At 43.0% G+C, this 27,994-nt stretch overlaps 3 protein-coding genes across 6 annotated transcripts in view; 2 read left to right on the top strand and 1 right to left on the bottom strand.

Annotated features, from left to right (window-relative positions):
• The window catches only part of LOC120418323 (M-phase inducer phosphatase-like), a 169,152-nt gene extending 155,911 nt beyond the window's left edge, over window positions 1-13,241 (top strand). For 2 of the 3 annotated variants that reach the window (XM_039580655.2, XM_039580654.2), the window contains 2 exons: window positions 10,453-11,877; window positions 12,000-13,241. In XM_039580655.2, coding sequence (XP_039436589.1) covers window positions 10,453-11,877; window positions 12,000-12,345 — 1,771 coding nt within the window. In that variant the 3' untranslated portion in view covers window positions 12,346-13,241. Of the gene's footprint in view, window positions 1-8,280; window positions 9,059-10,452; window positions 11,878-11,999 lie in introns of those variants that run through there. The other variant, XM_039580656.2, reaches the window with a different exon arrangement.
• On the bottom strand, window positions 159-20,661 carry LOC128092506 (baculoviral IAP repeat-containing protein 6). Its single transcript, XM_052706406.1, has 3 exons — window positions 20,263-20,661; window positions 862-3,754; window positions 159-715 (listed from the first exon to the last, which is right to left on the bottom strand). The coding sequence occupies exons 2-3, from the start codon at window positions 3,682-3,684 to the stop codon at window positions 323-325; spliced, it is 3,216 nt and encodes a 1,071-aa protein (XP_052562366.1). The 5' UTR covers window positions 3,685-3,754; window positions 20,263-20,661; the 3' UTR covers window positions 159-322.
• On the top strand, window positions 19,896-27,968 carry LOC120418335 (uncharacterized). 2 transcript variants are annotated; one of them, XM_039580672.2, is made up of 8 exons: window positions 19,896-20,237; window positions 20,764-20,887; window positions 20,994-21,323; window positions 21,413-21,547; window positions 21,621-21,757; window positions 25,521-26,592; window positions 26,744-27,104; window positions 27,294-27,968. In XM_039580672.2, exons 1-8 carry the CDS (start codon window positions 20,053-20,055, stop codon window positions 27,422-27,424), a joined length of 2,475 nt encoding a protein of 824 aa, XP_039436606.1. In that variant the 5' UTR covers window positions 19,896-20,052; the 3' UTR covers window positions 27,425-27,968. The 2 variants fall into 2 exon arrangements, with proteins under 2 accessions (XP_039436606.1, XP_039436607.1); XM_039580673.2 differs by lacking the exon at window positions 20,994-21,323 and having other exon boundaries at window positions 19,897-20,237.
• Window positions 27,969-27,994: the final 26 nt, after the last annotated feature.

Genomic DNA, 27,994 nt, shown 5'->3' with positions numbered 1-27,994 from the left:
TGATTAACACCAGCACAAATTAATGCATTTTTATTTGTGTGCGACGGTGCGCATGTGCTCATTGTTTGCACTTGCGCGATTTGATTGCTTTTGTAGGGGTAGAAAGTGGTTTCGAGCAATTTCGGTTCGGGGTTCGTGATAAATTAAAATGAAAGAGCTGAGTCCACGTTAGAATTGTGAATTCTCTGATAAAGTAAGCGCATCTTTATTTGTACCAACACTTGTTTAAAACAACTCAAAGAAACCTTCATGGCTGACTGCGATTAAGAAACTAAAACTACATTATCTTCATTTGGCACTTGTTTGAACGATCGACTTCAAGTCAACAATCAAAATCCTCCTCATCCGGCTCGGAAAGCTCCTCGCTTCCCTCACCTTCACCGTCGCCATCGTCGGAATCGGCAAAGTCCTCCCAATCCAGTCCGGGCTCCTCCGAATTCGGTTCCATCGAGGTCGTCGTGCTCACCGGTTCCACTGGTGGTGGAGGCGACGGCGATGGCGGCGGCACCGTCAACGAAGAAGGTCCGGCCACTGCGGCAACGTCCACGACGGGCGGTTCGGACGGCTTCACGGCCGGTGGCTGCAACTTGGCCAGTTCATCCAGCAGCACATGGCACGGCTGCTGCAGGGCTGCGCGGGAGTCCGACTCCGAAAGCCACTTGTCGACTTGGACGCGGATTTCGTCCCGCTTCAGGTAGAAGTGCGCGTGAATGATCTGTGGGAAGAAATGATTTTGCAAAACATATCCGATTATAAAACAATCTAGTTTTGAAGAGACACACAAAGTAAAGACAAAAACGAACTTCTATAACATATCCGAAATATTCTAAAACCACCTTGTTCTGAAGAAACACAACTCACCTCCTTGAAGCACGGGCACGGACTCCGGATCTGGTCGATCATGGCGTGCTGCACCGTGGCCAGCCGAATGTTACGATTGTACTCAACGGAGGCCTGCGTTCCGCTCGGCGAGCCGCGTCGCTGCTCCAGCCCCGGCTCGTTAAAGTACGGTTCCGGCACCAGGATAAGGCTCTGAATCGAAACCAGCACCTGCAGGAAGCTGGACGTTTCGGCGTTCCACTTTTCCTCCGGCCGTCCCGCCCACGTGTTGAGCACCGATAGGCATACCTTCCCGTCCTGGTACAGGTTCGGGTTGAAGCGAACCTTCCCCTTACCCGTGGTCTGCAAATTCACCGACATCGGAACGTTCGGATATCCGGACGGGAAGAACACATCAAACTCGAAGCAACCGTTCGCGTACGGAGTGTCTGCCGGACCGGTAATCAGCACCTTCATAACGTCCAACCGGTCGGTATCCGTGCGCACAAACACCGAACTGCTGAAGGACAGCGGCAAGCTCGTAGACAGCGTAACCGTTTCCTGAGCCAGTCGCTTCACCTGGCGGGGAGTCGCACGAGTTCCAGAGTACCTAGCCTTCGTACCGTAGTGATGCGAGATGACGAACGCCCCATCTTCACCGATCATGTCGTACGACCCAAACTGCAGCGGCTTCATCAGCTCCAAGTAACGATCTTCGACCGAAACGGCACTCACCACAGCACTTGAACCACCCTGAACCGACTGCTTCTTCACCGCTCCCCCACCCTCAACGCGAGTTGCTTCCTGCACAAGTATAAGCGTTTCCTTGATGTCCGAGAAGAGCACTACCAAAACCTCGTCCTCGGCGTCCAGCTTGGCCTTTGACGTAGTCGCAGTCGTCTTTCGATCCAGCTTCAGATTGTTGACGTACAGCTCGACGCAGGCCTTCATGTTGGCGAGCAGGGACGCGATCGTTGTGCCGCCTGCGTTGCTCTTGTCCTCCAGCAGTGGAACCAGCTGGCGGGACAGCGAAACGCCACGAATCAGCCACAGAATCGCTTGGTACAGCGGAATGTGCAGGGTGATGTCGAGCACGGAATCGTTTCGAAGGTACGAGTTGAGGATCGGAATGAGCGAGGACTGCAGCAGCAAAAACAGCAGAATCGGCGGAAGTTCCGGAAGCATCTCGCCACACTGCTCGTACGAGAGTTCCAGCTGGGACGGAATCATGTCCGCCGGGTTGATGTACATCGAGAGGACCTTCAGCAGTACAATCACCAGTTCTTCCTCGTGTTTCTGGTGCTTCTGGGTCTGTTCGTAGTTCCAGGAACTCTTCTCACATCCGGTACCGTATCCGGTGCCCTTGGGCCAGTACGTTTTACCCCCTTGAGCAGCCGAAGCACTTGAAGTCTCCCCGTTTGGCTCGTGGTGTGAGAAAATGCTGAGACAGTCCAGCACCTGATGAAACGCTCCCACCTCGATGACCAACCGCCAAAGCCGTACGCCATCCTCGGTCGTGTACGGAGTGTCCTCCAGCAGCTGGCGAAGCGTTTCGAACGAAACCACAGGCAGTGAAGATAGCAGCGGCAGCTTGGCGATCTCGTTTCCTTCGCCGTCCCCGGTTTCGCCGAAGATCAACCGCAGCAGACACTGGGCACGGATCTTGTCCCGCAGCAGCATCTGGGCGTAGTCTGGAAGCTTCAGGAACACGGCACAAGCCGCCAGCGAGTTTTTCAGAATGGCCTTCGCCTTGGGGGTGGAGTTGGGAAGTTCTGGATAGTTCTTCGGCAGATTCAACGCCAACAGGGATAGACCTCCACGGCTGGCAAAGACCTGCAACGGTGTTGGGAGTTGGACGAGGTCGATGTCCTCTGGAAGCGGTGACGGAGTCGAAGCTGGTGATTCCGATCGGTCGTCGGCGTACGGATTCTCGTCCAGTTTTGTATCTGCTTCCGTCACGTTCAAGGTGATGGTAAGCGTCGACAGCGATAACCCTCGAGCGCTCAATTTGACCAGCAAAAGGGCGATCGTAGTTTCTCCGGTAATCTCTTCGTCAGGAATGGCTCGATGGACGATCCTCGGTTCGTCAAACTTCGTTTCAAGCCGATCCAAAATGTCCCCGCACTTGGTGTTGACGCTCAGGTACATCTGAACGGAGTTCGATTCAGCCGCGCTCTCTTTCTTGTCCCTCAGCGGTCGATCGCTTTGAATCAAGACGGTGAGCTTCTCACCTTCCAGCAATATCTCCACCACCAACCGGCGCATGAACCCGGCAATGCTCGACTTGACCCGGCTGGTCATGCGGCAGTTGTAGGTGGCTAAGGCCACTCCGGAACGGAGAACCGAAATCATCGCCACGACCAGTACTTGCTGGTTTTTGGCGTGGCAAGCGGTCACCTTGGACAGGAACTTGATCGTGCTGTTCTCCAGCAGGGCAGTGGCTGTTCCCCGTCCGAGCTTATCATCGCACAGCACTGTGAGCAACGGTTCCCAGAAGATCGCACCCTCACCAGCCAGGCCCAACCAGTCCCGCAACAGCCCGATGGAGCACAGGTCGGCGAAGAACTCCAACAGTTCGGTGACCTTCGCGATCGAGACCATCGGGTAGGACGAGCCGATTTCGGAAGTCGTGGCACGTTGGCAAAACTCCAGCACGGCCGAGGCCATCAGCTTGGGCAGACCGGAATCGATCAGCTGCTGGGCTACGACGGTTGGCGACTGCTGGCAGGCCGCGGTGATTGTGAACAGCTTGGAGGAGGACAGGTTCAGCCGGGCTAGGCCCTCGGACGCTAGCTGGCGGTACCAGTTGGACGCGTCACGGAGTTCGTCTGGGAGCGGTGGGGTCGCGTTGTGTTCGGTGGACATTTTTGTGTCGTATTTTGTTGGCGTGGTGGAAAGACTGGTGTATGAGGGTAGACTTTTTGATGTGGGAAGACTGGAATATAGAAGAATAAATCGAAATTCTATTAAAATCTATAGTTAACTATTTGGAAAGCGAATGCGTTACGGAATTTTCTAGTGACCCCAGTTGTAAATAAACAAAATAAGAGACTGTTCAAGCAAAAGCATTAGTTATTTTCATTTTAAGTATGCTGTTTTTGATTTTTTTTATGTAAATAAAATTTTAAGGTTAGGTCCACAGCCAAAAGAAAATAAATAACATTTATTCGGAAACTTAATTTCCATATTTTTTACTTTAGTGCCTGACTCGGTGGCTGTGATCTTCAAATGCTCTAAGCTTAAACTCGGAATCCAAGGTTTGCGACTAGATGAAAATTGTTGGGTTTAGTTTTTTTTGTGACAATGTCATAATTTGTTTTACTAACTTGTGATTAAAATTTACTCAGCACTAAAAGATTTACTAAAAACATCAAAAAATGGTTTCTTTTTCAAGCAAGTTTTGACAAAGTCTAACGTTTCATTCATCACAACTGCAAGAAATTCCTAATGCTTTTCATTTCTAATTTGAGAATATTTAAATTTTCTGACTAATGTTCATCAAAATACTAAGAAAAAACATCAAATTTACGTAAAATTCCACAACAATGCAATCATCACCTCGCATCCTAGCTAGCCACGATCGCCGCAAGTTGGATCCGTTCCATTCGGCTGTCGGTGCCCCTCTGCGGACCTGTCGCAGGCCAAAATTTTCCCGAACCTGCCAAAAGCGATCGATCCTCCAAGGCCTACTCTACTCTTTCTCCTAAATCCCTTCTGCAAGTGTGCGCGCACCCACAACAACAAGTTACAGCTCAACACTGATGAAAAGAAATCTCTTTTTTGCCTGCCTGATTGTGTGTATATTTTGAAAATCTCACAAAGACCTCACTAATCTTGCCTCTTTGCTTTTTTAATGGCCCATCAATAGGAAGAGGACTTCTGGACAGGACCTTTTCTCCTTTTCAGGACAAAGTTTTCTCTCCTTCTCTCTCTTTTTAACCTGTCAAATGAGCGTCGAACGGGATCCTCGAAAAACCAATACATCGATCGTTTAGAGATATTTGGCAAAAAGGATAAGAAATCCGTGTCCTTTTTTTTCTCTCTTTTCGAAAGTATTTTTGTGTGGGTCAGCTGAGACGGAGAGAAGGATAACCGTAAAAAATCCAGCTGATTGCAATAAGAATGGGACCATTTTTGCGCCTTTTTCTCTCCTTTTTGAGGTTCAGGGGTGTGAGTTTTTCTTCCTTGCGTAAGCAGAAGGACGAAAAAAAAATCTGACCCAAGTCATCGACCAGCCAGTCGCCCGGAGGATCCCGACCGGAATGGTTGACGGACGGCATGTCAGTTCGGGACTGGTTCCATCTCCTATGAAAGTCGATAATTTATTTCACTCATTACGTAATCTGTCACAATCGAAGAAAGGGAGCATTGTTCTTGCTGTTGAGAAATCTGGTTCTATTTTAAGATTTTTGGAAAAAAAAAACAGAAGGGATTTGAGCACCTTTTTGAAGATTCTGACGAGATTTCGTTCGGAGGAAAAGGGGTCAACCGGATTCGGTGGACCATTTCGTGAGCCGGTTCCGGACCAGTAAACCTTTGATTAATTTCGGTTATCGTCACTTTCTCATCACAGAAGAATACAACAAAACAACGCTTCTTCGACATCTGCATATGGAACTTGACTGTGCGTTGTCAAAAATCTTGTTTTAACCCTTTTTATCACTATTCATTTTTATAACAAAAAAAAGGGAGTTGTTTGTTTGCCTTTTTTGGTTTTTAATGTTTTGTTGGTTTCCGTTGGAGTGTGCGCGGCAAGCAAAGTAGGCGGATCACTACCTGTCATGGTCGCGAAATAGGCGCCACTTTACTTTCACGGGTGGGGAATTCCCAAAATTATTAAAAGTAGGCGCTGATGAATTTGGCACGTGGCTACAAATTTCTACCGGAGTTTGGTAGTTAAATTTGAGCTTAACTAAAGCGTCAAACAAGTAAATTTCAATGAATTAAAATATTAAATGATCAGGTAGAAACTACGACTAAACATATTCAATCTTTGAAAGAAAGAAAAATATAAACGCTGTGTTTTTTTTATCAAATTATATAATAACTGAAATTATGATATGCACCAACAAAATTTAATTAATAATTCAGTATAAACTTGAGAAAAAAAATTTATGCAATGAATTTTTCAAACAAAACAGCAGAAAAGCATGAATTTTCATTTGAACGTTCAATAAAGCTGAGTTCAAAAGGGTTTAAATGGATTTGTATTTTTTTAACTAAACAATTTTTTAAAATAATTTCTGAAATTATGAAACGAATAATATCACCTAATCCTCTAAACCTTATAACAGTTTTTTTACTGCAAATATTCTTCAAAATTTCGATGAATTCATGTAGTTTTATATTAAAAATGAAGAAGTTTTATTTGAAATGAAGAAGTTTAACAAAACCCAAAAATATCCTAATTTGAACAGCGTGTAAAAAGAATATTTTAATAACTTTGCTTATTTGCCAAAGATACGAACATTTTTCCTAGTTTCTTTCAAAGAAAACAGAGTATTATTTAATCAATTCTAGGAATCGTGTTTGCGTAGAAAAATATTATTTTCTCAGCCTTAAACAATTTTCACCGAAGCTTTAGAGGTCAGCTAATCTGATTTATTAATTATTTATTTGTTTATTTATTTCGATTATTTATTTTGTTTCTTATTTTTAGTTTTGAATGCAAATTTGTGTTCAGCGACCCAAAATTAGTCGAATTCGACCTCAGATTACACATAATCAGATAATTTTGGAAATTTTTGGAGTCATATTTTGTGCTTGCCATTTCATTAGGGCACATAACTTTTGTAAACAAGAGTGTGTCCCTTTCACACCTTATGTAAACTGTCATTTGAGTGAAAGGGATACACTATTGTTTACAAAAGTTATGTGCCCTTTTGAAATGTTAGGCTCCATTTAGGCTAGAGATCAAAATTTTGATAAAATTCAAAATTAAGGGATTCGATAATTCGAAGTCAAATTTTGGCGAGGTATTCCGAATGATCGAGCGGACTATATCTCGAAATTTTTTACTGACAAAAAAATTATTGATTTTCAATATGCGTTGCGATAAAACTTATAAATTTACTAAATGATCTTATGCATTTCATCAATCGATTTGTTCAGTGCAACTTTTGCAATTTTTGAGGAAAAAAAAAATATTTGAGGACTATTTTGCATGTTTTTTTTTGTTTTAGGAGCAAAAAAGGGTTAAATGTTTATTAAAAAAATGCTATGCTATGGTATATCGAGTTTCCATTTCTTCAAACCTTTTTGTTGTTTTCAAAAGTTTATCTAATTTCTGGTTTTTTTTTAAGTTCCTATAAACAAAATTTGAAATTGTCTTTATAGGCGTTTTATTATTAACCCTGACTCAACTTGGTTTCAAAAACTCACAAAAAGCAAAAAAACAATTTTTGTTCCAAAAAAAACTCTAGATTTGAAGTTTAATTTTGTTAGAAACTAAAATAAAAAAGTTAAATTACAAAAAATATACATTTCAAATTAAATTTCTCTCAGTAAATCTGTCAAAATTACACATTTTTCATGTTGATTAACGAACAAACAATTCTTTGGAAAATATTATGCTATTTGTTTTAAAACTCAACCAGCGAAGTCATATTGTGCAGGTTCTATGGTGACTAGATCAACCACATTCCAACGCTCTGGAGAAGAAGAACAATTTTCAACACTTCTTCCAGAAACTCAACATCCCAGTAAACATTTGTTTCAACTCTCTCACATCTGAGTTGGGTGACGTGACGACGACGCCACCGCCCTGACACCCATTTGTTTACACAACACACCCCAGGTTAGCCCGAAGACTCAGAATCTAGTTCTCCTCGGAGTTGGTCTATTTGAAGACTCAACCAACCGAGCACGACGATTCATCGTAATCAGCTCAGCTCTCCAAAATTTAGAAGAAAAAAAAAAGTTCTTGACGGTGAGTTTCCCAGCCCAAAGCTGACTTCTGACTCCACTTCTGAATCGCCCTCATTCATAGAAATCACGTCGTTATCAACCCGGGGCCCGACTAAATTTGTTTTGATTAGGCCCAATTTAGTCGCCGCCGTCGTCGTCAGATTCACGATTCCGAGTCGGGTTTCGGTTTTGTCAGTTGGTTGGGGAGTTTGATCGATCGATCACCACCCCGTCAGTTGGTCGCGATGACCGCAACCGACATCCCGCGCGGTAGTGCCCATAGGGCACTTGCTCTATCAGGCCAGGAAACCACATAGAAAAGGAAGCCTTTCTAATTACCTAAGAAGCTGACGGCGAAGGGGCAACAGCCTCCAACAGGAATCTCGGCAGGACCGGTGCGGTCCGAGAGTCGTGTTGGTGTGCACACAGGTCTCTGCTCACAGCAGTGGTGTGCGCGCACGGACTCCAGCATAGATCTCTCGCAACGAGGAGGAGGAGGAGGAGGAAGACGCAAAGAAGGAAACCCGGTTCAGGCAACGCGAAGCGAACGAGAGTGTGTGTGGAGGAGGAAGAGAAGGGACGTCGGGCCAGGCAGCTCACAGAGCTCAACATAAGAACGAGCAGCATAACTGGTTTCGTGGTGGTGTTGGTTGGTTGGTAGCGAATGCAGGGTACAAGCAAAAGGGCCAACCTCGTACCGGAGAGTGTGAGAGAGCGAGCGAGAGAGGCAACCGGCAACGCCGGTACGATGATAAGCAAGGATGAGCGAGAAAGGAGCACAGAGTAGTAGCGTAGAAGAGGGATCTGCGATCGAGGACTGGCGAGCCAAGCTGCGGCAGAACTTGAAGTCAGTCGTGTAGAATTCTTCGTCGAGCGAACAAGTAGCTCCTGACTACTTTCCTCACACAAAGTACAAGGGCAAAGCAAGGGAACTTGAGATCTTGGAACATCTTGAGTGAAATCCTTGAGTTTTGCCACCAGTATCAAGAATCGGAGGTGATAACGCGCCGTGACAGAGGATGTGTCGAAGCCTTTGATGAGCCAGCCAGAAGATACTGCTACGCCAGCAGATTCGGTGTGTGTGTGACAGTGCAAGAACAACTCGTGTGCGTGGGCAAGAAAATGATGTTCAGTTAGCAAGACAACAGATCCTAGAACAACCTTTAAGATCACCGAGTGAGTGTGACACGAAGCGTGTGATCAGTTTTTGTGTACTTCGAAGAAGTGAAGAATCGTGCAAGCCAATTTACTGTGGATATAATCGTGTGAACGCCAGCAAAACCAGCAAGATGATGTCGGAAAACATCGATTTCGATCTCTTCGAGTGCACAAGGTGAGCAGTCCTTCCAGCAAACACACCTTGAGGGATTCCTAATTAACAAAACATCGCGAGACAATTGATTGAGGTGCCCGCGATAAGTCTATTAATGAATTTACAACTTCCACGAACCGCGTGTGCGCGAGCTAAGCTAGACGAGCTTAATTTCCTCCCCCAAAACTTTTTTTTTTTCAAATACGGTGTATGCGTGCAGCATAATGTGTGTTATCTTGGAAAAAGAACGACTCAGAGAGAAGGGAAAAATGCGCGAGGGAGAACCTACAAAGTCCATGTGCGACACGACAGCTGAAACTAGCAGGGACTCGTCTCTTTTTTTTTTTTTTTCGTTCGCCCCTGCTTTTCGTATAGTCTTGTGTTCAGTCAACAGAGAAGAAATAAACACTTCCGACAAGACTTGGTTGAGACTTTTGGGGGGGACTCGACCGTACTTCCTCTCGCTTTGCGAGGGGAGCACTGAACTCTTGAGACGTCGATTTCCACACCTAAATCTCACTTAAGTACTACTAAGGTAATGACCTAAAGTTGCGCAATGTCCTAAACTATGACCCAGAACAGTTTCATCTAACATATAAAGTGAGTGCGACCTTCTGCGAAGGCCGATTGCTCCGTTGCTTCGCCTACTTTTGCAAATTAGCGGAAAAGCAGCTTTGCGCGAATCATCGCAAGCTCGGCCTCCTTCGTTGGGCCGCGAATTTCGCGGGGAAAAAGCACGAGGAAAAATCTCACTTTCATCGGATTCGCGCGTTTTGCGGGGGCTCTCCGTTGTCTGGGCCGGGGCTAGTCTTTCTCTCATTTTGGCTTGTTGTTTACGGCGGGGAGTTGTTTTTTTACGATCGAAATTTTTGCGAGCGTTGGGATAGGTCAGGTCTTTGCGCGGGCAGATAAGTGATCATCCAAGGTAGTCTTGAGGAAAACGCTGCGCGTTTTTTTGACAGATCGCGCGCTTAGCGCGCCAAGGGTTCTCGTCCTCTCCAGACAGGATCTATTTTTATTCTACCCTCGTAGGATCGTCGAATTCAATGCCCTCTCCTTTGGTCGTGCATTCACACATTTTGTTGTTGTTGTTGCACGAAGCAAGCCATGAACCTTTGCGTCGTCTGCGACGACTGCGAGCGCGCCAGATGTGTGAGTGGAACGCTCCTCGGCCTCCTCCTACCGCTTGCATCGCCTACTGTTCGTTCAGAAAAATGCAGAATGAAATGAGGTTATGACGAGGATAATTACACGGAAAAAAGAAGGGGGTCCAGAAGTTCTCATGGCGCGTCTCGCGCGCGCGCAAAAAAACTTTATGATAATCAGCGACGACCTTTTTCCGGTTATCCTTAGGGAGAGCGAAACGAGTTTTGGACGCCGTAACTAACCTCACTCTTTGTATCCTTTTTTTGCAGTCGCATTTCGACCACCTTCACGCTCAACTCGGCCGGACGATCGCCGGCCAGTCGCCTGGCGGAACAGCGCCAACGGAGTGCCCAGCGCCGGCTACACATTGCCCCGCTCAAGATGTTGGCCTCGCCCGGCAAGGAGAACCTGCACACCGAGGAGGACCTGTCCTTCTACCAGGTCAACAGCCCCCAGGCCAGCCCGCGACCATGCAGTCCGTGCGAGTGTCCGGAGGAGGAGTCCAGCGAGCTGCTGCCGTCCGAGGTGACCCCGAACAAGCAGATCACCGTGGTGACCGGAAGCGGAAGCGCCACCCGGACACGACGCCCCCTGGAGGACTACGACCCCAACTCGATGGACTCCGGCTACGGGATGTCCAGCAGCGAAGGAGGTCACCACAAGAGCCAGTCCATGTTCCGGTTTATCCAGCCATCGATTCCCCGCCAGAACTCGGTCTCCTCCTCGACCGCTTCTCCGTCCGCCTCGTCCTCCACGCCGTCGATCCGCATCTTCCACAGCCTATCTTCGGGCTCGATGGAATCGATGGACGACATCGACATGGAGCTGTTCGACATGGACACCCTGGAGGACGAAGAGGGCCAGCAGCTGCCAAGCAACCTGAGCTCGCTGATCTGCGGAGACATCAAGGCCACCAAGACCACCCCCGAGAACAAGCGACCTCCCTTCATCCGGCGTTGCCTCAGCTTATCGGAAAATCCCGTGGTACGTCGCGCCAAGAACAACCTGATCTTCGAGTCTCCCGTTGCTACGGCCACCGCCGCAAGCCCTGCCCGGACACCGGAACGGTTCCGCATCGCGCCAGACCAGGAGAACCTCAACCTGACCCCGTTCTCGTCCCGCACCCAAGACACGACCCGCTGCTTCAAGCGCCCCGAACCACCCGGCGTCAGCCCCATCCAGAGCAAACGCCACAAGACTGAATCCCTCACCCCGGTCAGCGCGTTCCGCAGCGTCGAAAATGTCAACCTGGACAGCCCCGCCCGCCTCACCGTCCCCAAGCGTCCCATCCTGCAAAAGTCCATCTCGATGAACGATGCCCACATCATGAACGCCCTGTCCCGATCCTCCACCGAACCCGACCTCATCGGAGACTTTAGCAAGTCGTACACCCTGCCGCTGATGGACGGCCGCCACCGGGACCTCAAGTCCATCTCCCCCGACACCATGGCCGACCTGCTGCGCTCCTCCTTCGACGAACGGGTCGCCTCGTTCAAGATCATCGACTGCCGGTACCCGTACGAGTTCGAAGGTGGCCACATCCGCGGCGCCCTCAACCTCTACACCCAGGAGCAAATCCTGGAGGAACTGATCCGATCCAAGACTGAACCACCCACCGTCGAGACCAACGACCTCACCAAGCGCAACATCATCGTGTTCCACTGCGAGTTCTCCTCCGAGCGGGGCCCCAAGCTGTAAGTATCCCTTCAACAGCACCTCAAGCGTCACTCAAACGTCTACTTCAGACGTCTAAAAACCCCATCACAAAACCAACCATTTCTCACCAACCCCCTCTCCTTTCTCCCTCTCTCAACAGCTCCCGCTTCCTGCGCAACCACGACCGAATCCTCAACTCGGACAGCTACCCGGCCCTCCATTATCCGGAGATCTACCTGCTGCACGGTGGCTACAAGGACTTCTTTGCCGCCCACCCGGACCTGTGCGACCCGATCGCGTACCGCCCGATGCTCGACCCCAACTTTGGCGACGCGTACCGTCACTTCCGCGCCAAGAGCAAGAGCTGGAACGGTGCCGACCCCGTCAAGGGATCCGCCGTGTCGCTGGGCAGTGCAAACTCGTCCTCGTCGACGTCCGCCGGTGCCAGCGAAGGCCGAGGGCCACCGACGCGGCTAGTCAAGTCGAGGTCCAGGTTAGTGCTGTAGAGACGAGAGGAGGAGCAAGAGCAGGAGCAGTAGGCGCTGAGAGACAAAGACTGTGGCCAGTGTGAGGGGAGGGACTGGGGGAGGGTGAAGAGAAGTTGAAGTTTTTGCAGTTTTTTTCCAATTTTATTTTTGTTTATCTTTATTATTATTTTTTCGCAAAACCCGAACACTTTATATTTTATTGTACAAACGTTAGAGCCTCAACCTTTTGTTTTGTTCCGGGGTTAACTTTTGTTTCCATTTTCTTTTTTATAAGTTTAGTTTTTTTTTTCGCACAACCCAACTTCTTTTTCGGCAATACACTTCTGAGTACTGAGAAGGGGAGAGAGAGACGCAAAATCCGACTCGTTCGAATAGTAGTAGAAGATAATTTTTACTTTATGTTTTGTTATCCACATATTTCATCTGTGATTTAGTTTTTTCTACCTTCGGTTCGATTTATATCGCGATATTTTATTTTCTACTTATTCGACCACAGCAGGCCAGGAGAAACGGGACTTTAGGGTTAAAATTTTAGGCAAAAAAAATCTCAGAGAAAAACAAGAAAACATCAGTTCACGACTGAAAGGAGAAGTTGCAGAACTTTTCCTTGTAAAACAAAACAAAAAACGACTAAAAGTAAGGAGCAAAATTATTTGTAGAATAAACTAATTGAAAAAAAAGGCAGATCCCGTTTCACTTGGCACCAACTTTGTAAAATATGCAAATATTCAAGAGACAACGCACCCCCAATGAACCAACCATAGTTTGTAAGAAAAGGACGACTATTTCTACTTCAAAATTTTCTTCGTGTTGAATAATTTCCAAACCCAAAATTTATAAAAAATAAAATACGACACAAATTTATACATTTTAACTAGTTCACTTTCATTCAAAAGAGTTTAGCAAAAATAAAACGCAGTTCAAACGAGTTTAGACTTTAGTTATGTGAAGCGACGACGAGAACAAGTGCAAATTACATTTAGATTAAATTATACCGAGCGCAACGGGTCGTCACCCTGTAACTGGCGGCGAAGCCGCAGCAGGGTGACGACTGCGGGCGCTCTTTTTAACCCTTAGCTTAAAACCTTGAATGAGAGAAAGAGAACAATACTTTTAATTGGTGTTTTATCGTTTGTGTGAGTTTGTTTTAGAACTTTTAAAATGAAACTATCAATTTATCGAAACAAAAAACTTTTCGGACTGAGTTTTAAATTGTAATTAAAGAAAAAACAGATTTTATAGAGTAATATATTTAAACCGCAGAAAAAAAATCATTGGAAAGCAAAAAGCTACCATTGAAAAAAAAGAAAGCTAACAAAAAAACAGAATAAAGTGTGCAAAAGAACAAAATAGCATAATACCCTTATTAGATTGTAAGAGCAAGCGCGAAAGAGAATGCACTTTTTTAAATTAATTTTATTTTATTCGTATCGGTTAGCCACGTAAGGTTGCATAATTCTTTAACTTATAAGCGATGGCAAAGAGAACATCGACCATTTCGACCATGAATTTCATTATTTTATTGTATTTGTACATATAGAGAGACTGAAAAACATAACAAAACGCGAACGCACAAACAATGTTTCGACCACAATCGTAACACGTTTCGATCGAAATAAAATCATAAAATTCAAAAAAACAAAACGATCCTTTGCATTTTAAACATCTTCAACAATCCGAAAAATATTCCTTTACTGTGAAATCAAATCACACTGAAAGAAAGGCACATGATAATATCACATGTTTTACACATGAATCTGCCCCATACGACTTGGCATGTGAAGGTCACGTGAAAATCACTTGAAAAAAATCAATCGCACTAACTTGCAAATCTAAATGTAAAACACGTTAATGTGACATGAAAGCTCACATGAATTTTGAATGATTTTGTAGTGTAAATGGGATGGTTTTCCAGTGAAATTCATGTGTTCTTGAAATTATGGTATAGTTTTCTGCATATTTGAAAAAAAAGATTTTTTGTTGCGATTACAAACACACTTTATTGCACAATAAGTTTTTTTTTTTTAATAAATTATTTAAACAAAAAACCAACCGGACCAATGGCCTTTTTTAACATATTTTTACGTATAACTCTCCATTAAAGGGTTTAATTGAATAAAAACAAGTTGGGCGTCGGCGGCACAGTTTTCTCGTAGTAGGTGCACGGGCGACGGAACAGCTTCCGGAAGCGCTTGTGGTGGTCGCTGCAGCTGCGGGAACCGGACCTTGGATTTGATTAACAGCTTGATACGGGCTCGACAGTTCCGGAGTGGAGTCCCCCACCGAGTCGACCTTGATTATCCGGATCGAGTGGCCAAGGGCACTGTGATAGAAAACCATCTCGTTCAGCACTTCGATCATGATTTGCTGAAAATACACGAAGAATATTAATATTTATGCAAATTCGAACTGGTTCATTAATTTCTTACTTACCAACAAGTTATTAGACGAAAACATCAATTTTAAAACCAAAAACAACGACTTAGTCGATTGGAGCACGTCCTTCGTTCATCGCCATCTTATACGAATGAAAAATTTTCACCGAACACCGTTCAATGCCCATACATTTCAATCTCACGTGTTTTTCTCTTCGAAATTATGGGAAAAGTCAAATGGGGCAAATCGAAGTGAAATTCATGTGAATCTGAAATGAACACCTTGCGATAAAAGAATGCAAAAGGATTAGCTTGCCATCAGCTGGTTTCAAATGAATGTCACATCCATGTGACATGTTAAACATAATCGAGTCAAAGGAAAAGCATGTGAAATTGTTGTGCCGAATTTTTGAGGAGCTCACGTGAAAAAGCACTTGATTTTGCTATGTCAGTTTCTTTCAGTGCATTTGTACCTTTTATTATCAAAATGCCTTGGAGAACAAAAAAACAATGCATTTTCAACGTTTGCAACCTAACATTGCAACGGCGCTCCCACATACCTGATTTCGGCGCAAGCTACTCACAAAGTTTGACAACAAAAATCTTTTGAACTGTTGAAAAACTCGACAAAAACAAGCAATTTCTGTTCAAAAACTTCCTCTTCAACTTCGACTACGATCACTTGACTCTTGGCTGCTTGGAGAGATCACAACAAAACAAAACAGCTGTGTGCTCAAGTTCACATGTCACGGTGACAGCTTTTTCGAAACAATAGGAGTGATGGTTTTTGTGTCGCTGGAAAGGTTGACGCAGCAATAGGGTCGTCCAGCCGTTACCGGGGTTTTTTTTCATAAAATTATTTTTATTAGGTCCTTTTCGGTGCTGGGACCTGGTTAGGACCGAGTCGGCAACCGTTGTGAAGGTTCATATTATTAATTTCAGATAATTTTCAAATCCAAGATGGCGTCTAAAATGGCGTTGATGAAATATTGAAAAAAAAATGCATTTTGTAATTTAATAGACAACCAAATATTCAAATTAGACTAAAATGAAGTCGCAAAACTCAAATTTATGTAAAAAGTGAAACAAAACGAAAAAAAAATCTGTGATTTGATTTTCGAAGCCCCATACAAACCTTCTGATAATCGAGTCTGGATTTTATAAGGATTTTAAAATTTTAAGCCCTAGTCCGAAAAATATTTTGCAGGATTTTCTGGTTCCAATTAATCAATGAAACATTTCCAATGTTTGGAGAACTGTTAATCTGGAAAGCCATAGTCGTTTTCTTTTAAATAGTCGGATCCAGTCATAAAACAACTTGATTGTTAGAATAATCGAAGTTTGTTTTAAATCTAGTGTAGAAAAAATAAGAGGATAAATACAATTATATCGATAGGTTCGTAGTTTCAAAGATACTAAAATGCAGGCTCTGGTTGATGTGAACTGTTACCTCAAAATTCGAAAAACTAAAAGTCAATCTTTAGTTGAATTGGTTTGAGCTGTCTAAGAATAACTTCATGTCGAAAAAGGCATTGTAAGGGAGCGTTATTTTATTACGTAACGCAGATGGGGGGAGGGGGGGGTCGAAGGCCGTGTTACGCTTAATACAATTTTTTTTAAATTTGTATGGAAATTTTGTTACGAGGAGGGGGGGGGGGAGGGGGTCTAAAATCCGATTTTTTGCGTTACTTAATAAAAGAACGCTCTCTAACTAACTTTTTGAAATATAAAAAAACTATTTTAAACCACTTGTAGTCGCCCACACAAGGTTTTCAAAACAGTTTTATTTCTTTAACTTACAAATTGGAAAACTACACAGAACATTTTGTACTTTACTTGCCACATATGGAATATTCCAATAAGAACTAAAATTGCATTGCATGCAAGTTTCTATGCAAGTTGGGACAAATATATTTTGGTTGGGACGCAACACACCACTTTCAGATGGCGTTGTGGGAAAAATACACTCAATTCCCGGTGGTTGGTAACTTTTTCGTTTGACACTTTTTTAGTTTGTACCCCGTTGGTTGGTCAAAATCAAACGAAAAAGTGACGAACTGACACTTTTTACACGGCGCTCACGCACACTATCAAAACAAACGTTTGATAGTGTGTGTGAACTCCGTGTAAAAGGGGTGTCAAACTAAAAAGTGACATCGTTCGTTTGCCAACAGTTGGGGCCAACATCGGGGTTTGAGTGTACTTGAAACATATTTTATTGTTTTTGTTTTCATTAAAATTTTGTCTATCGGAAAACCACGATCCATACAAAAAGTAAAAATATCCATACAAATGCAGTCCATACGAAAAGATAAAAGTAACAATAAATGTTGTCTATCGGAAAACCACGATCTAATCTAATCTAATCTAACCCTAGCGCAGCCAGTCTTTCGAGGGCATCCTGGAAAATGCCTTAGGTTGATTAACGCCTAGCATCCTCTTGTCATTATTAACAATTGCAGTGCCCCAATGCAATAAACTGCTTTGAAACATCACAAACGTTAAAACGGCCAGGCCTACTGCGTAAAGTTAACCGCAAAGATGATTCGTTGAATTAGATTGAGTTTGAGCACGAATGTTCAAACAAAAACACATTTCTGAATCTACAGGGGAGGAAGAAACGTGGGGATCCCCCGCTCACGTTCCTGTTTGTTAGAGCAATTGATCGTTGGGAGCACCATGCTAAGAAGTTTTGGTGCTCCGGGACCCTCAGGGATGAGACATCGTATTTCCACAAATGCCCTGGACACTATTTGCCGTGGTTATAGCGCCACAACTCGCTCTGTCTATCGGAAAACCACGATCCATACAAAAAGTAAAAATATCCATGCAAATTCAGTCCATACGAAAAGATAAAGGTAACAATTTGGGTCCTCAAATTAAGCTTCAATTTGCGATTTTATTGTTCACAATGTTAAAGCTTATTTTTCTGAGTACAATGACCTTTTGTACAACCGCAATGGATTTAAAATGGATTTTAAAATCAATTTTCAAAAATCAACTTCGGGGCCCATCTTGACAGAAAAGGTCTTACTTGACAGCTCGTTCCAAGGGGACCATAGGGCTTTAGGACCCTATTCAAACTTGTTAAATTTTGAACTGGGGTCAACTGGGGCGATTTGGGACTGCAGTTTTAACCATTTTGGAGCACAATATTATGATTTTTCTGATTGGTTTCGGTTAGAACAGACTCAGACCAACAAAATGTGTTCATCCGTTTCCAAATTTAAAAGCTTTAAGAACTCTAAAAACTGCTGTCCCTCCCTATTCAGACTCTAGTCCCGATTCGCCCCAGATGACGGAAAATCAAAAATAAATTTTATTGTTATTTTGTTAAGATGAGAAGAAGCATTCAAGAATTTTTAAATTGGTTTCATCATATCACAAGCATTTTTAAATTGGGTCCTAAAATGAAGCTTAGATTGCTGATATTATTGTTTACAGCGATAAAGCTTATTGTTCTGAGTACAATGACCCTTTGTACGACCACAAAGAGTTTAAAATGGATTTTTAAATCAATTTTGAAAAATTAACCTTGCGGTCCTTCTTGACAGAAAAGCTCCTACTTGACAGCTCGTTCCAAGGGGACCAATGTTGTCTTGTCAAAAAAAATTTCGCATTAAAATGGAAAAAGTGATCAGAAATGGTTTTGAATCGTGTTTTTTACCGTTGTACATAAAAATTTACATAGGGCTTTAGTACCCAATTAGTTTTTCATAATTTGATCTAAAAACTGTTTGAATAATGGCGTTGTTTACAAATGGTTCTTGTGTCCTTTTCAAAATTAACCCTTAACATCTCCAGCGTTGAACGGCATTAAAAACAAACATAATCACCTCATTATCTAGGAAAGTCCCATTTACCCGAATCCGTCAACAAACAATAAAATTTATGACCAAGTCGAGGACTTTCCCGAAGCAAAAATCTTTTGCCTGTTTTTCTCTGTCACGCGTTCCTTTCCGTGTACCTGCCCGACTGCACTGAAAGAAACTGACATAGCAAAATCAAGTGCTTTTTCACGTGAGCTCCTCAAAAATTCGGCACAACAATTTCACATGCTTTTCCTTTGACTCGATTATGTTTAACATGTCACATGGATGTGACATTCATTTGAAACCAGCTGATGGCAAGCTAATCCTTTTGCATTCTTTTATCGCAAGGTGTTCATTTCAGATTCACATGAATTTCACTTCGATTTGCCCCATTTGACTTTTCCCATAATTTCGAAGAGAAAAACACGTGAGATTGAAATGTATGGGCATTGAACGGTGTTCGGTGAAAATTTTTCATTCGTATAAGATGGCGATGAACGAAGGACGTGCTCCAATCGACTAAGTCGTTGTTTTTGGTTTTAAAATTGATGTTTTCGTCTAATAACTTGTTGGTAAGTAAGAAATTAATGAACCAGTTCGAATTTGCATAAATATTAATATTCTTCGTGTATTTTCAGCAAATCATGATCGAAGTGCTGAACGAGATGGTTTTCTATCACAGTGCCCTTGGCCACTCGATCCGGATAATCAAGGTCGACTCGGTGGGGGACTCCACTCCGGAACTGTCGAGCCCGTATCAAGCTGTTAATCAAATCCAAGGTCCGGTTCCCGCAGCTGCAGCGACCACCACAAGCGCTTCCGGAAGCTGTTCCGTCGCCCGTGCACCTACTACGAGAAAACTGTGCCGCCGACGCCCAACTTGTTTTTATTCAATTAAACCCTTTAATGGAGAGTTATACGTAAAAATATGTTAAAAAAGGCCATTGGTCCGGTTGGTTTTTTGTTTAAATAATTTATTAAAAAAAAAAAACTTATTGTGCAATAAAGTGTGTTTGTAATCGCAACAAAAAATCTTTTTTTTCAAATATGCAGAAAACTATACCATAATTTCAAGAACACATGAATTTCACTGGAAAACCATCCCATTTACACTACAAAATCATTCAAAATTCATGTGAGCTTTCATGTCACATTAACGTGTTTTACATTTAGATTTGCAAGTTAGTGCGATTGATTTTTTTCAAGTGATTTTCACGTGACCTTCACATGCCAAGTCGTATGGGGCAGATTCATGTGTAAAACATGTGATATTATCATGTGCCTTTCTTTCAGTGTGATGCGACGCCCGCGACTACCTCGCTGCTCGGAATCAACTATCGTTCCGTACTCTTGCTTTGACATTTCTCCGAAATCACAACTTTAGTCTTGTTCGTTCGGTCGTTCCGAGTGCACGTGCTTGTCTGTGACTTTCTCTTTTTTTTTCGGAAATTGCGTCTCAAATTTTTGGAAACTTTTTTACCACTAACTCTTGTCTCTCTTTGTGTGAGTGAATCTTTTTTTGAAAAATCCAACCGAAAATGCCCCGTTTTAACGCCGAATCCGCCGGTAATGTCCAGCCGGGCCGGGTTATGATTGTGCTGAGGGAGACGTGCGTGCCGGATGACGTCATTCGGGACATGGTGGACAAGCAGGGAGAGGTTAAAAGTATGCACCGGCCCGCAAATAACCAGCAGCTGTGTTTCATCCAGTACGCGGATCCGGAGTAAGTACACTTTGTTTAAACATACCTGATTTTACGGTAATTTAATCGGCTCACAAGTTGCACTTTTGATAAACTTGTTTTTTTTTGCTTGCACTTGTTCACTGTGGAAGAAATGGCGACGGAATGATTTGGTTTGCTTCTTTGCTTCCTGTGTTTTGTTTACGTTGCGAAATTCTAAGCCTGCTCGGATTCATCAGAACTGCGATTAAATTTTTGAAGCATGTTGCCAAGGCGTGACGACGATGTCGATATCGGAATCACACAGAGTTGATTCTAACTAAGGGAATGTTGATCAAAATTTATTCTGCAATTAATTGTTTTCTTCAATGAACTATGATTTTTAATTTTGCTCCTGCTGCCAAATTTGTAAGAATATTATATTAAAGTATCAATTTTGCGATAAGGATTTTTTTTGTGAGAAATATTAAAAAAAAAACTTGAGTTGATGAGTTTGATGAGCTGGAAATCCTGTCATGATATTATTTTACATTAAGTTAACAAAACCATTTTTTTTAATTATTACCAGCACCGCCGCCCGAGCCATCGAAGAACTTCGGTCCTTTCCACTTTTCAAAGCGGTAGACCCAGCACTCAAATCGGAACGCTACCAGGAGAACCATCCCAACGATCAGAACCAGAAGAAGCAGCAGGTAATGATTATTCAAGAAACTTTTGTTTTCCCCATGGTCCACCCGATCTGCTAGGTATCGAATCTCCCAAATTGGCCGTCGTTCCCCCCGCTCCCCTCTCTTCCAGGACTACCTTCTCGAGTGTCCCCAGCCCTTGTTCTTTCCGCTGCCCCTTCCCCACTGGGACCTGATGATCTTTGACCGGACGTACGCCTTCTTCAGCGCCGTCTGGAACGGCGTCGAGATCGTTTCGTTTTACGCGGCCGGCCAGGCCGTCACCATTCTGTACCCCCTGACGTGCCACAACCCGTTCGATCCGCTCCGGCCACTGCCGGCGTCTACGCTGACGACCGTTGCGGCAACGCGCAGCTCGAGTGCCGCATTTTCCATGAAAGTTGACCAGTCGACGGCCTCGACGACGCCGACCAAGACGGACGAATCGACTGCACGGACCTCGGTAGATGTTGCGTGTTTTGAATTACTGTGTAACGAATCACGAGTTACAGCTCAGTGTGACTAACTTGGGGACGGTTTTTTTTTTTGTAGAACAAGCAGTTCAACCAGAACCGGAACGATGGTCGCAACAATTACAACAACAACAACAACAACTTTAGACGAAACGATGGTGGGTTAAACAACCGGAACGGCGACATGGATTCACCGCCGAGACAGGCGCCAATGGTAGGTTAGGTTTTTGGTTAGTTTCGGTTTTGGATTAATGATTTTTTTTATCCCTCCGTCTGTTTCTACTTAGGAAACCCAGCAGGAAGTTCCGCTCGGGTGCTGGTACTGTGCGAAGATGCCCAACTTTGAGTGTCAGTGTGGTGCGTTCTACTGCGATACCGGGTGCCAACGAGCTGATTGGCCCAAGCACAAGGACAACTGTATGCCGTAAGTAGGGCAAAATTCTCGTATGTTTGGCAGGTTAAGCTCTCGTTCCTAACTCCGTCCAATTTGCTGATTTTCACTTTTTAAAAAACTTATTTTGTAAAAAGTGTTGATAAAAGCTTGCTTGCTCACTTCCTATTGAGCTATTTATGACTCGATTTCAGTTGAAAACGCTTTTTATGAGCTGTATTTGGACGTCAAAGTGCTGCTGATATGGCATTATTAGAGGCACGATGGAGTTAGAGGTTGTTCCCCTATTTACCTACATTTGAAGTATAATTATGAAATAAAAAAAAACAATTTCAAAAATATCAAATTTAAGCTATTAAATGTGGAATTTAAGCAAAAAAAAATAGTATCATGCCAATTAGTACATCAAAAAAAAGGTCTAAATGGAATGTTCAAATTATTTATAATAGAAATTATAAAATTATAAATTTTTAAATTTTTTAAACCTAACACAGTATTTAACCGTAGCTGGGCCTCAGCCGTAGCCGTAGTCCAGTTACCGAATTTTGCTGGCTAAAGCGGTAAACGCACATCGGAAGGAACCGGACAAGAAAATTTTCAAATGGGCAGCAGCGGCAGCGAAAGCAAGCCAGAGAGGGTGAAGAAAAGCCCCAAGAAAACGCTCCCTCTCCTTTGTTCTGCTGTTCGTAAAGCTGTTTCTTGACCCCTTTCCTTCCGATCTCCATACTAGCCTTAAAGCAGGTATTGAATTATGACTAACAAACAAATTCTCATTTTTCGCGTTGGAAAGTTTGCCAAACTCGCAAACAACTCAAAATGTATGCAAAATGCAGGTAAACTGCAAAAAGTATTAAATTTTGAAATTCCAAAATTCTTTTATTTTAAAATTCTTTGATTCTATAATCCTTGAATTGTTTAAAATTTTAAAATCTTAATTTTTAAAACGGTTTTTAAGCTGTAAATTCATAATTTCTTAAATTTGTTTACTTTGAAATTCTTTAGTTTTGTCAGGTTTTTAAATTCTTTAATTCCTAACTTCTTCAATTCCCGATTAAATTTTCAAAAGGCCCTATCTGCATAGGAAACCCATGAGGGATAGGTTGTTTTGAAAATTTAATCTAGAATTATACAAATTTAAGCTTCATAAATGCTTCGTAAGTTAAATAAATTTTAAAAAAATGTTTTTAACCTCAATTAATTTTTTTTTTTTGTAATCTTAAAATATTTCTTTTGAATGTTTGAGTTTTCTTTTATTATTAATTTAGATGTTCCTAATTTCTTGTATTATAATTTAAAAAACGTTACTTAATTCACCTTTAGGTGGTTGGTGCCTTCCTCATATTCATAAAGTCAATACATTCAGTAAAAATAGCAACATTCCCCCTTAACATGTTTCACAAATCAACTTTATTACTCATTTCTTTTGATATGGTTCGCAGACCATCAATATTTCTGGCTCATCGGCAAGGTCTGATAAAAAAAAACCTATCCAACGATAGTTCGCATGGAAGATTCAGACAATATTTTTATCACAATATCTGAAATCAAACCTCTAAAAAGTGTATAAATAACACTTAAGTGCCAATAACTTTTAATAGGGTTGTCAGATCCTTGATGTTTTAGGCTCATTTGAAAGGTCTTTCGATTATCTAACTAACGATGGGTCGCATGATAGACCCGGACATCATTTTTACTGAAATATCTGAGATCCGGCCTCCAAAAAGTGTATAATTAACACTTAAGTGCCAATAACTTTTGATAGGATTGTCAGATCCTTGATGTTTTAGGCTCATTTGGAAGGTCTTTCGATTATCTAACTAACGATGGGTCGCATGATGGACCCGGACATCATTTTCATTGAAATATCTGAGATCCGGCCTCCAAAAAGTGTATAAATAACACTTAAGTGCTAATAACTTTTGATAGGGTTATCAGATCTTCAATGTTTTGGCTCATTGGAAAGGTCTTTTTAATACCTTTCTGAAAATGTATAACATGACAGGGTTTCTTACAAAAACCACCCTTTTTACAATCTTCCGGACATACGCCAAAATCGTTTTTTTAGCATAACTTTTAAAGTACTTTACTAAACTTCATAATTTTCAATAGGGACTTATGGGACCCCAAGACGAATCGAATGAGACCAAAACGGTCCAAATCGGTTAAGCCAGTGCTGAGATAATCGAGTGCATATTTTTTGGTGCACAGACCCACATCCCTACACACACACACACACACACACACACACACACACACACAGACATTTGCTCAGAATTTGATTGAGTTTGAGAGTCGATAGGTATACGTGAAGGTGGGTCTACGAGGTCAAATTAAGAAGTTCATTTTTCGAGTGATTTTATAGCCTTTCCTCAGTAAGGTGAGGAAGGCAAAAATATAAACAGTCCAGACATGATTATCCGAAGCCTTGATTATCCGAAGTTCGATTAGGTTTTACAGCGTGACGTCACGAGCGCACACGCACACACATTTTTACTTAGACACACGTGCAAAAAATGTAAACAGTGCAGCCGAACTGTCAAATTTCTAACCTAAAAATCGAGTCGGCGTAAAACCTAATTATCCAAAGGTTTTCATAAAACTAATTGAATCATGACCAAAATTTTTTTTCATGTTTTTTTTATTTTCTTACATTTAAGACCAAATGTGAGTTCTGCGACCTCATTTTAATCAAATTTGAATATTTGAATGCCTTTTAAATAAAAACATGATTTTTTTCAATATTTCATCTCCGCCATTTTGGCCGCCATCTTGGATTTTAAAATTCTTAATCATTTTAGTGTAGTTTTTGGGTCATATAAGCTCAAAAATAAAAAATTGGACAACGAAAAAAAAAATTTTTTTTTCGTGGTTCGATTTTATCCGAAGTGAAATTTTTCCGGGGCCTTCGGATAATCAAGTCTGGACTGTACTTAAATTTGCAATTATTATTTTTTTTAATTCCTAAACTAATCAGATTTTTTTTTATTTTTCAGTTTTTTCTAAATTGAAGAATTCTTAACGTGAAGACTTCCATCATTGTCATGATTTTTCGTTCAAAGATATTAATTTTGCGTCGCTTTCAATATTTTGACAAAATTCCTTCAACAAGTTGTTTAGAATAGTGCTCTACACATGCTGATTCCTTTTGGTAACGATTATCCCATTCCTTGTAAAGTTATGGAAATCGTCATTAATCAATGATTGCCAACTAGGACGTCAATGACTGTGCCACAAAATTATATAATTTTTGAAGCACAATTGATTTAGATCAAAAATTCCTTCAGTGGCTTCAAGAAGGCAACAACCGGCACATGCTGATTCCATTTGGTGCTGAAATTCGTTAAATTGAATTTAATACAGAATATTTTATAGTGATGATCAATTTTCTTCGAAAATGATCAACGGCTTCACCTTAAGTTCTTAAATTTTAAAATTAAAGACATACACAGCAAATTCTGATGTTTGTTTTCAGTAAATACGCACTACTGAAATTTTCAGTTAGTTTTTCGCTGAACATCAGTTAAAATTTGTATGGAGCTGTCAAAGTTTGCTGAAGTTTCAGCATGTTTTCAGTTACTGAAAATTTCAGTAGTGCAGATTTCAGTAATTAAACTGAATTCAGTAATGAGAAATTGTATCTATGGTAGATCTCGATCGTAAATTGTACCAATATTCTACTCTACCAATAGCTAGATTGAGCAGAGCAATTATGCTGTTCTAAAGCTGTTAAAAATCTGATCCACAGCTGATTTAGTGCTATTTTTTTTTTAAATCAAACATTTTCTCCTTCCAACAGGCGCATGGTTCCGATATCTTTCTCCAACAAGATGATTCTGCAGCAAGCGGTCGCGTCCAGGAACGCTTCCACGATCTCGAGCACGCCGTACACTCCGTCCTCGCCGGAATATAGCGGCAACAACCAGCAACAACAGAGACAACAGCCCCAGCAGAATCGCTTCAACGGAAATGACTACAACCAACAGCAGCAGCAGCAGCAGTACGGCCAACGGAACAACCAGCAGCAAAACGTACAGAACCGACTTGCAAATGGGCAGCGTCAGATCTCGCAGCAGAATGGTAGCGATCAGCAGGTCAGCGAGGCCGCCACCAAGCTGCAGCGTATTAAGCTGAACAAAGCGGGTTCGAGCTCGTCGCCGGGACGGAAGCAGATCCTGGAACCGGGACGTTTCCCGCCGGAAGGTGCGCGCGTCAAAATCACGACTTCGCTGCAGTCGGGCTGTCTGTACATTTACCACAACAACGGTGGCCAACACGGCGGCCAGAGTGACTTCCAGGCGTTGATCAACCGGCTGCACCAGGCCGCTGACAACGAGTCCCGTCCGTTGGCGGGCACTCCGAAGGTGGACGACGTGGTGTTTGCTCCGTACCAGGGTATGTTCTACCGGGCCAAGGTGCTGGCCGTGAAGGAGACTAAAATCGACGTTCAGTTTCCGGACTTTGGCAACCTGGAGACGGTCGCGTTGAAGGAATGCCGCGAAATCTTAAATGAAGAGCTCAAGTGGGCGAAGTATTTGTCCTTTCCGGTGATGCTGGACGGCGTTGAGGGTCCGCTGACCAAGGAGCAGAAGCAGATGGTCGAGCACCTCGAGTTTGAGGAGGAGTTTGAACTGGTGGCGGCCGAAACGGTTCCGGACTCGGAGGTGCGCCAGGTGGTGCTGAAGCGCGAACGGCAGAACGTGACGCTGAACATGGCGCTGGTTGAGCTGAAGGAGAAGGAGGCGCGAAAGCGGCGTCTACGCGAGGAACAGCGTGCTGCGAAGGAACGGCTCGAAAAGGCGGAAAAGGAGAAGCAGGAGGTGGCTGCGAAGATTCCCGACCCGGACACGTACAAACCGCTTATTTTCGATGTGAGTATGGTGGAGGGGACGAAACTAACCGAACAACTTGAAGAATTGAGCAAGATGATTGATGAGATTGGGCTCTAAAGACTAACCAATAGAATAAACAAGGTTTTCAACAATTCATAAAACCTTCTTCAAAAATATCACACATTTTCAGGAAGTTGCCACGGCGAAGCAACTGACGGCGGACAAACGCTACACGCTGTGCATCATCGACGCCAGCGAGGTCCTAGAGAGTAAGCTAATTTCCGTAATCGCCGCCGAACACGCGCCCCAGTACGGAGAGGTCGTGGCTGATTGCGAACGGTTCGGGCTGGCCGATCCGAACGAATACCAGCCGAAAATGCAAGGCGAGCTGTGCCTCGGCCGCTACAAGGCCGACTGGTCCCGGGTTCTGTACGACGACGAGGAAAATTCGCTGCTGCTGGACGTGGGCACGCTCGTCACCCCGGACGAGTTTCGGCGATTCCCGGCTGGCCTAAGCTGCACCGTTTACAACAACGAAGTCTTTGTTGAAAGTGAGTATGTTTTTAGTCAAACATTTATTTTGTTGTGTTCGTTACCAAGGTAACGGAGAGAGAGTAGCGTTGGAAATGTTTGTTTCGAAATCATCTGCCGGCAGGTCAAGGCCTACTTCAAAAGATTGACTTGGCGGGCTAGGTGTCGAATTGGGCCTAAATCCTAACTTTTTAAATTTCCTTCCTCAGATATGCCGCTCCTGGAGCAGATGATGAAGGACGGCAAGCCGGAAAGTATCCACGGGAACACTGTTGACGCGTGGGTGGCCGTGTCGGACAACGGATCGCTCGGCATTCGCATCATTCCCAAAGCCAACTGAAAGCGAGCAGCTAAGTAGAGGGCAGCAGGCCCCTTGATTGGTGGTTGCTGTTGCGCGACCAAGCGTCGCCATCTATGATTGTTTTATTTATTTTTAACCTGTATTGTGCATTTTTGACAGTTGTTTTAAATATTTTCCCAGTATCGTGCTTAAAGATGTAAATGAAAGTTTGGAAACAAGTACTGAAAGACGACACAGAAATTCTCGAACTCTAAATCTTTGAAAGGAGAGTCATCATTTGAACAAGTAGTCTTCATACCAACCACAAAAAAAATATGTCGATCTCGCTGAGATTTTTAACTTTTTCATGATTTAACTTTAGAATTGTACAGCTGGATTTCTTTAAATGTAAACTCTACAGTCTGAAAACATTAGAATCTTTTGATTGTTGATTCTAAAATCAGAAAAAAGCTTGAACTTCCACTCTGAAGTTACCAAAATTAGCTGTAAAGTTTGAAATAGTTTATCAACCACCTTAGAAAGCCAAATCAAAAACAAAAAAATGTCACATTTATCTCTGCTATTGAAAATACAATCACTGTGATTTGTATTGCATAAATTTGGCATGGC

This window comes from Culex pipiens, chromosome 1 (genome assembly GCF_016801865.2).
Source record: "Culex pipiens pallens isolate TS chromosome 1, TS_CPP_V2, whole genome shotgun sequence".
Lineage (NCBI taxonomy): Eukaryota > Metazoa > Arthropoda > Insecta > Diptera > Culicidae > Culex > Culex pipiens.
This window is presented reverse-complemented; position numbering and strand designations above follow the sequence as displayed.

Coding starts and splice junctions, on each gene's coding strand:
- LOC128092506 (XM_052706406.1), bottom strand. CDS start 3,684: ATGTCCACCGAACACAACGCGACCCCACCGCTCCCAGACGAACTCCGT. Junction 716..861: donor CGTGCCCGTGCTTCAAGGAG/GTGAGTTGTGTT, acceptor TTCTTCCCACAG/ATCATTCACGCGCACTTCTA.
- LOC120418335 (XM_039580672.2), top strand. CDS start 20,053: ATGCCCCGTTTTAACGCCGAATCCGCCGGTAATGTCCAGCCGGGCCGG. Junction 20,238..20,763: donor ATCCAGTACGCGGATCCGGA/GTAAGTACACTT, acceptor AATTATTACCAG/CACCGCCGCCCGAGCCATCG. Junction 20,888..20,993: donor AGAACCAGAAGAAGCAGCAG/GTAATGATTATT, acceptor CCTCTCTTCCAG/GACTACCTTCTCGAGTGTCC.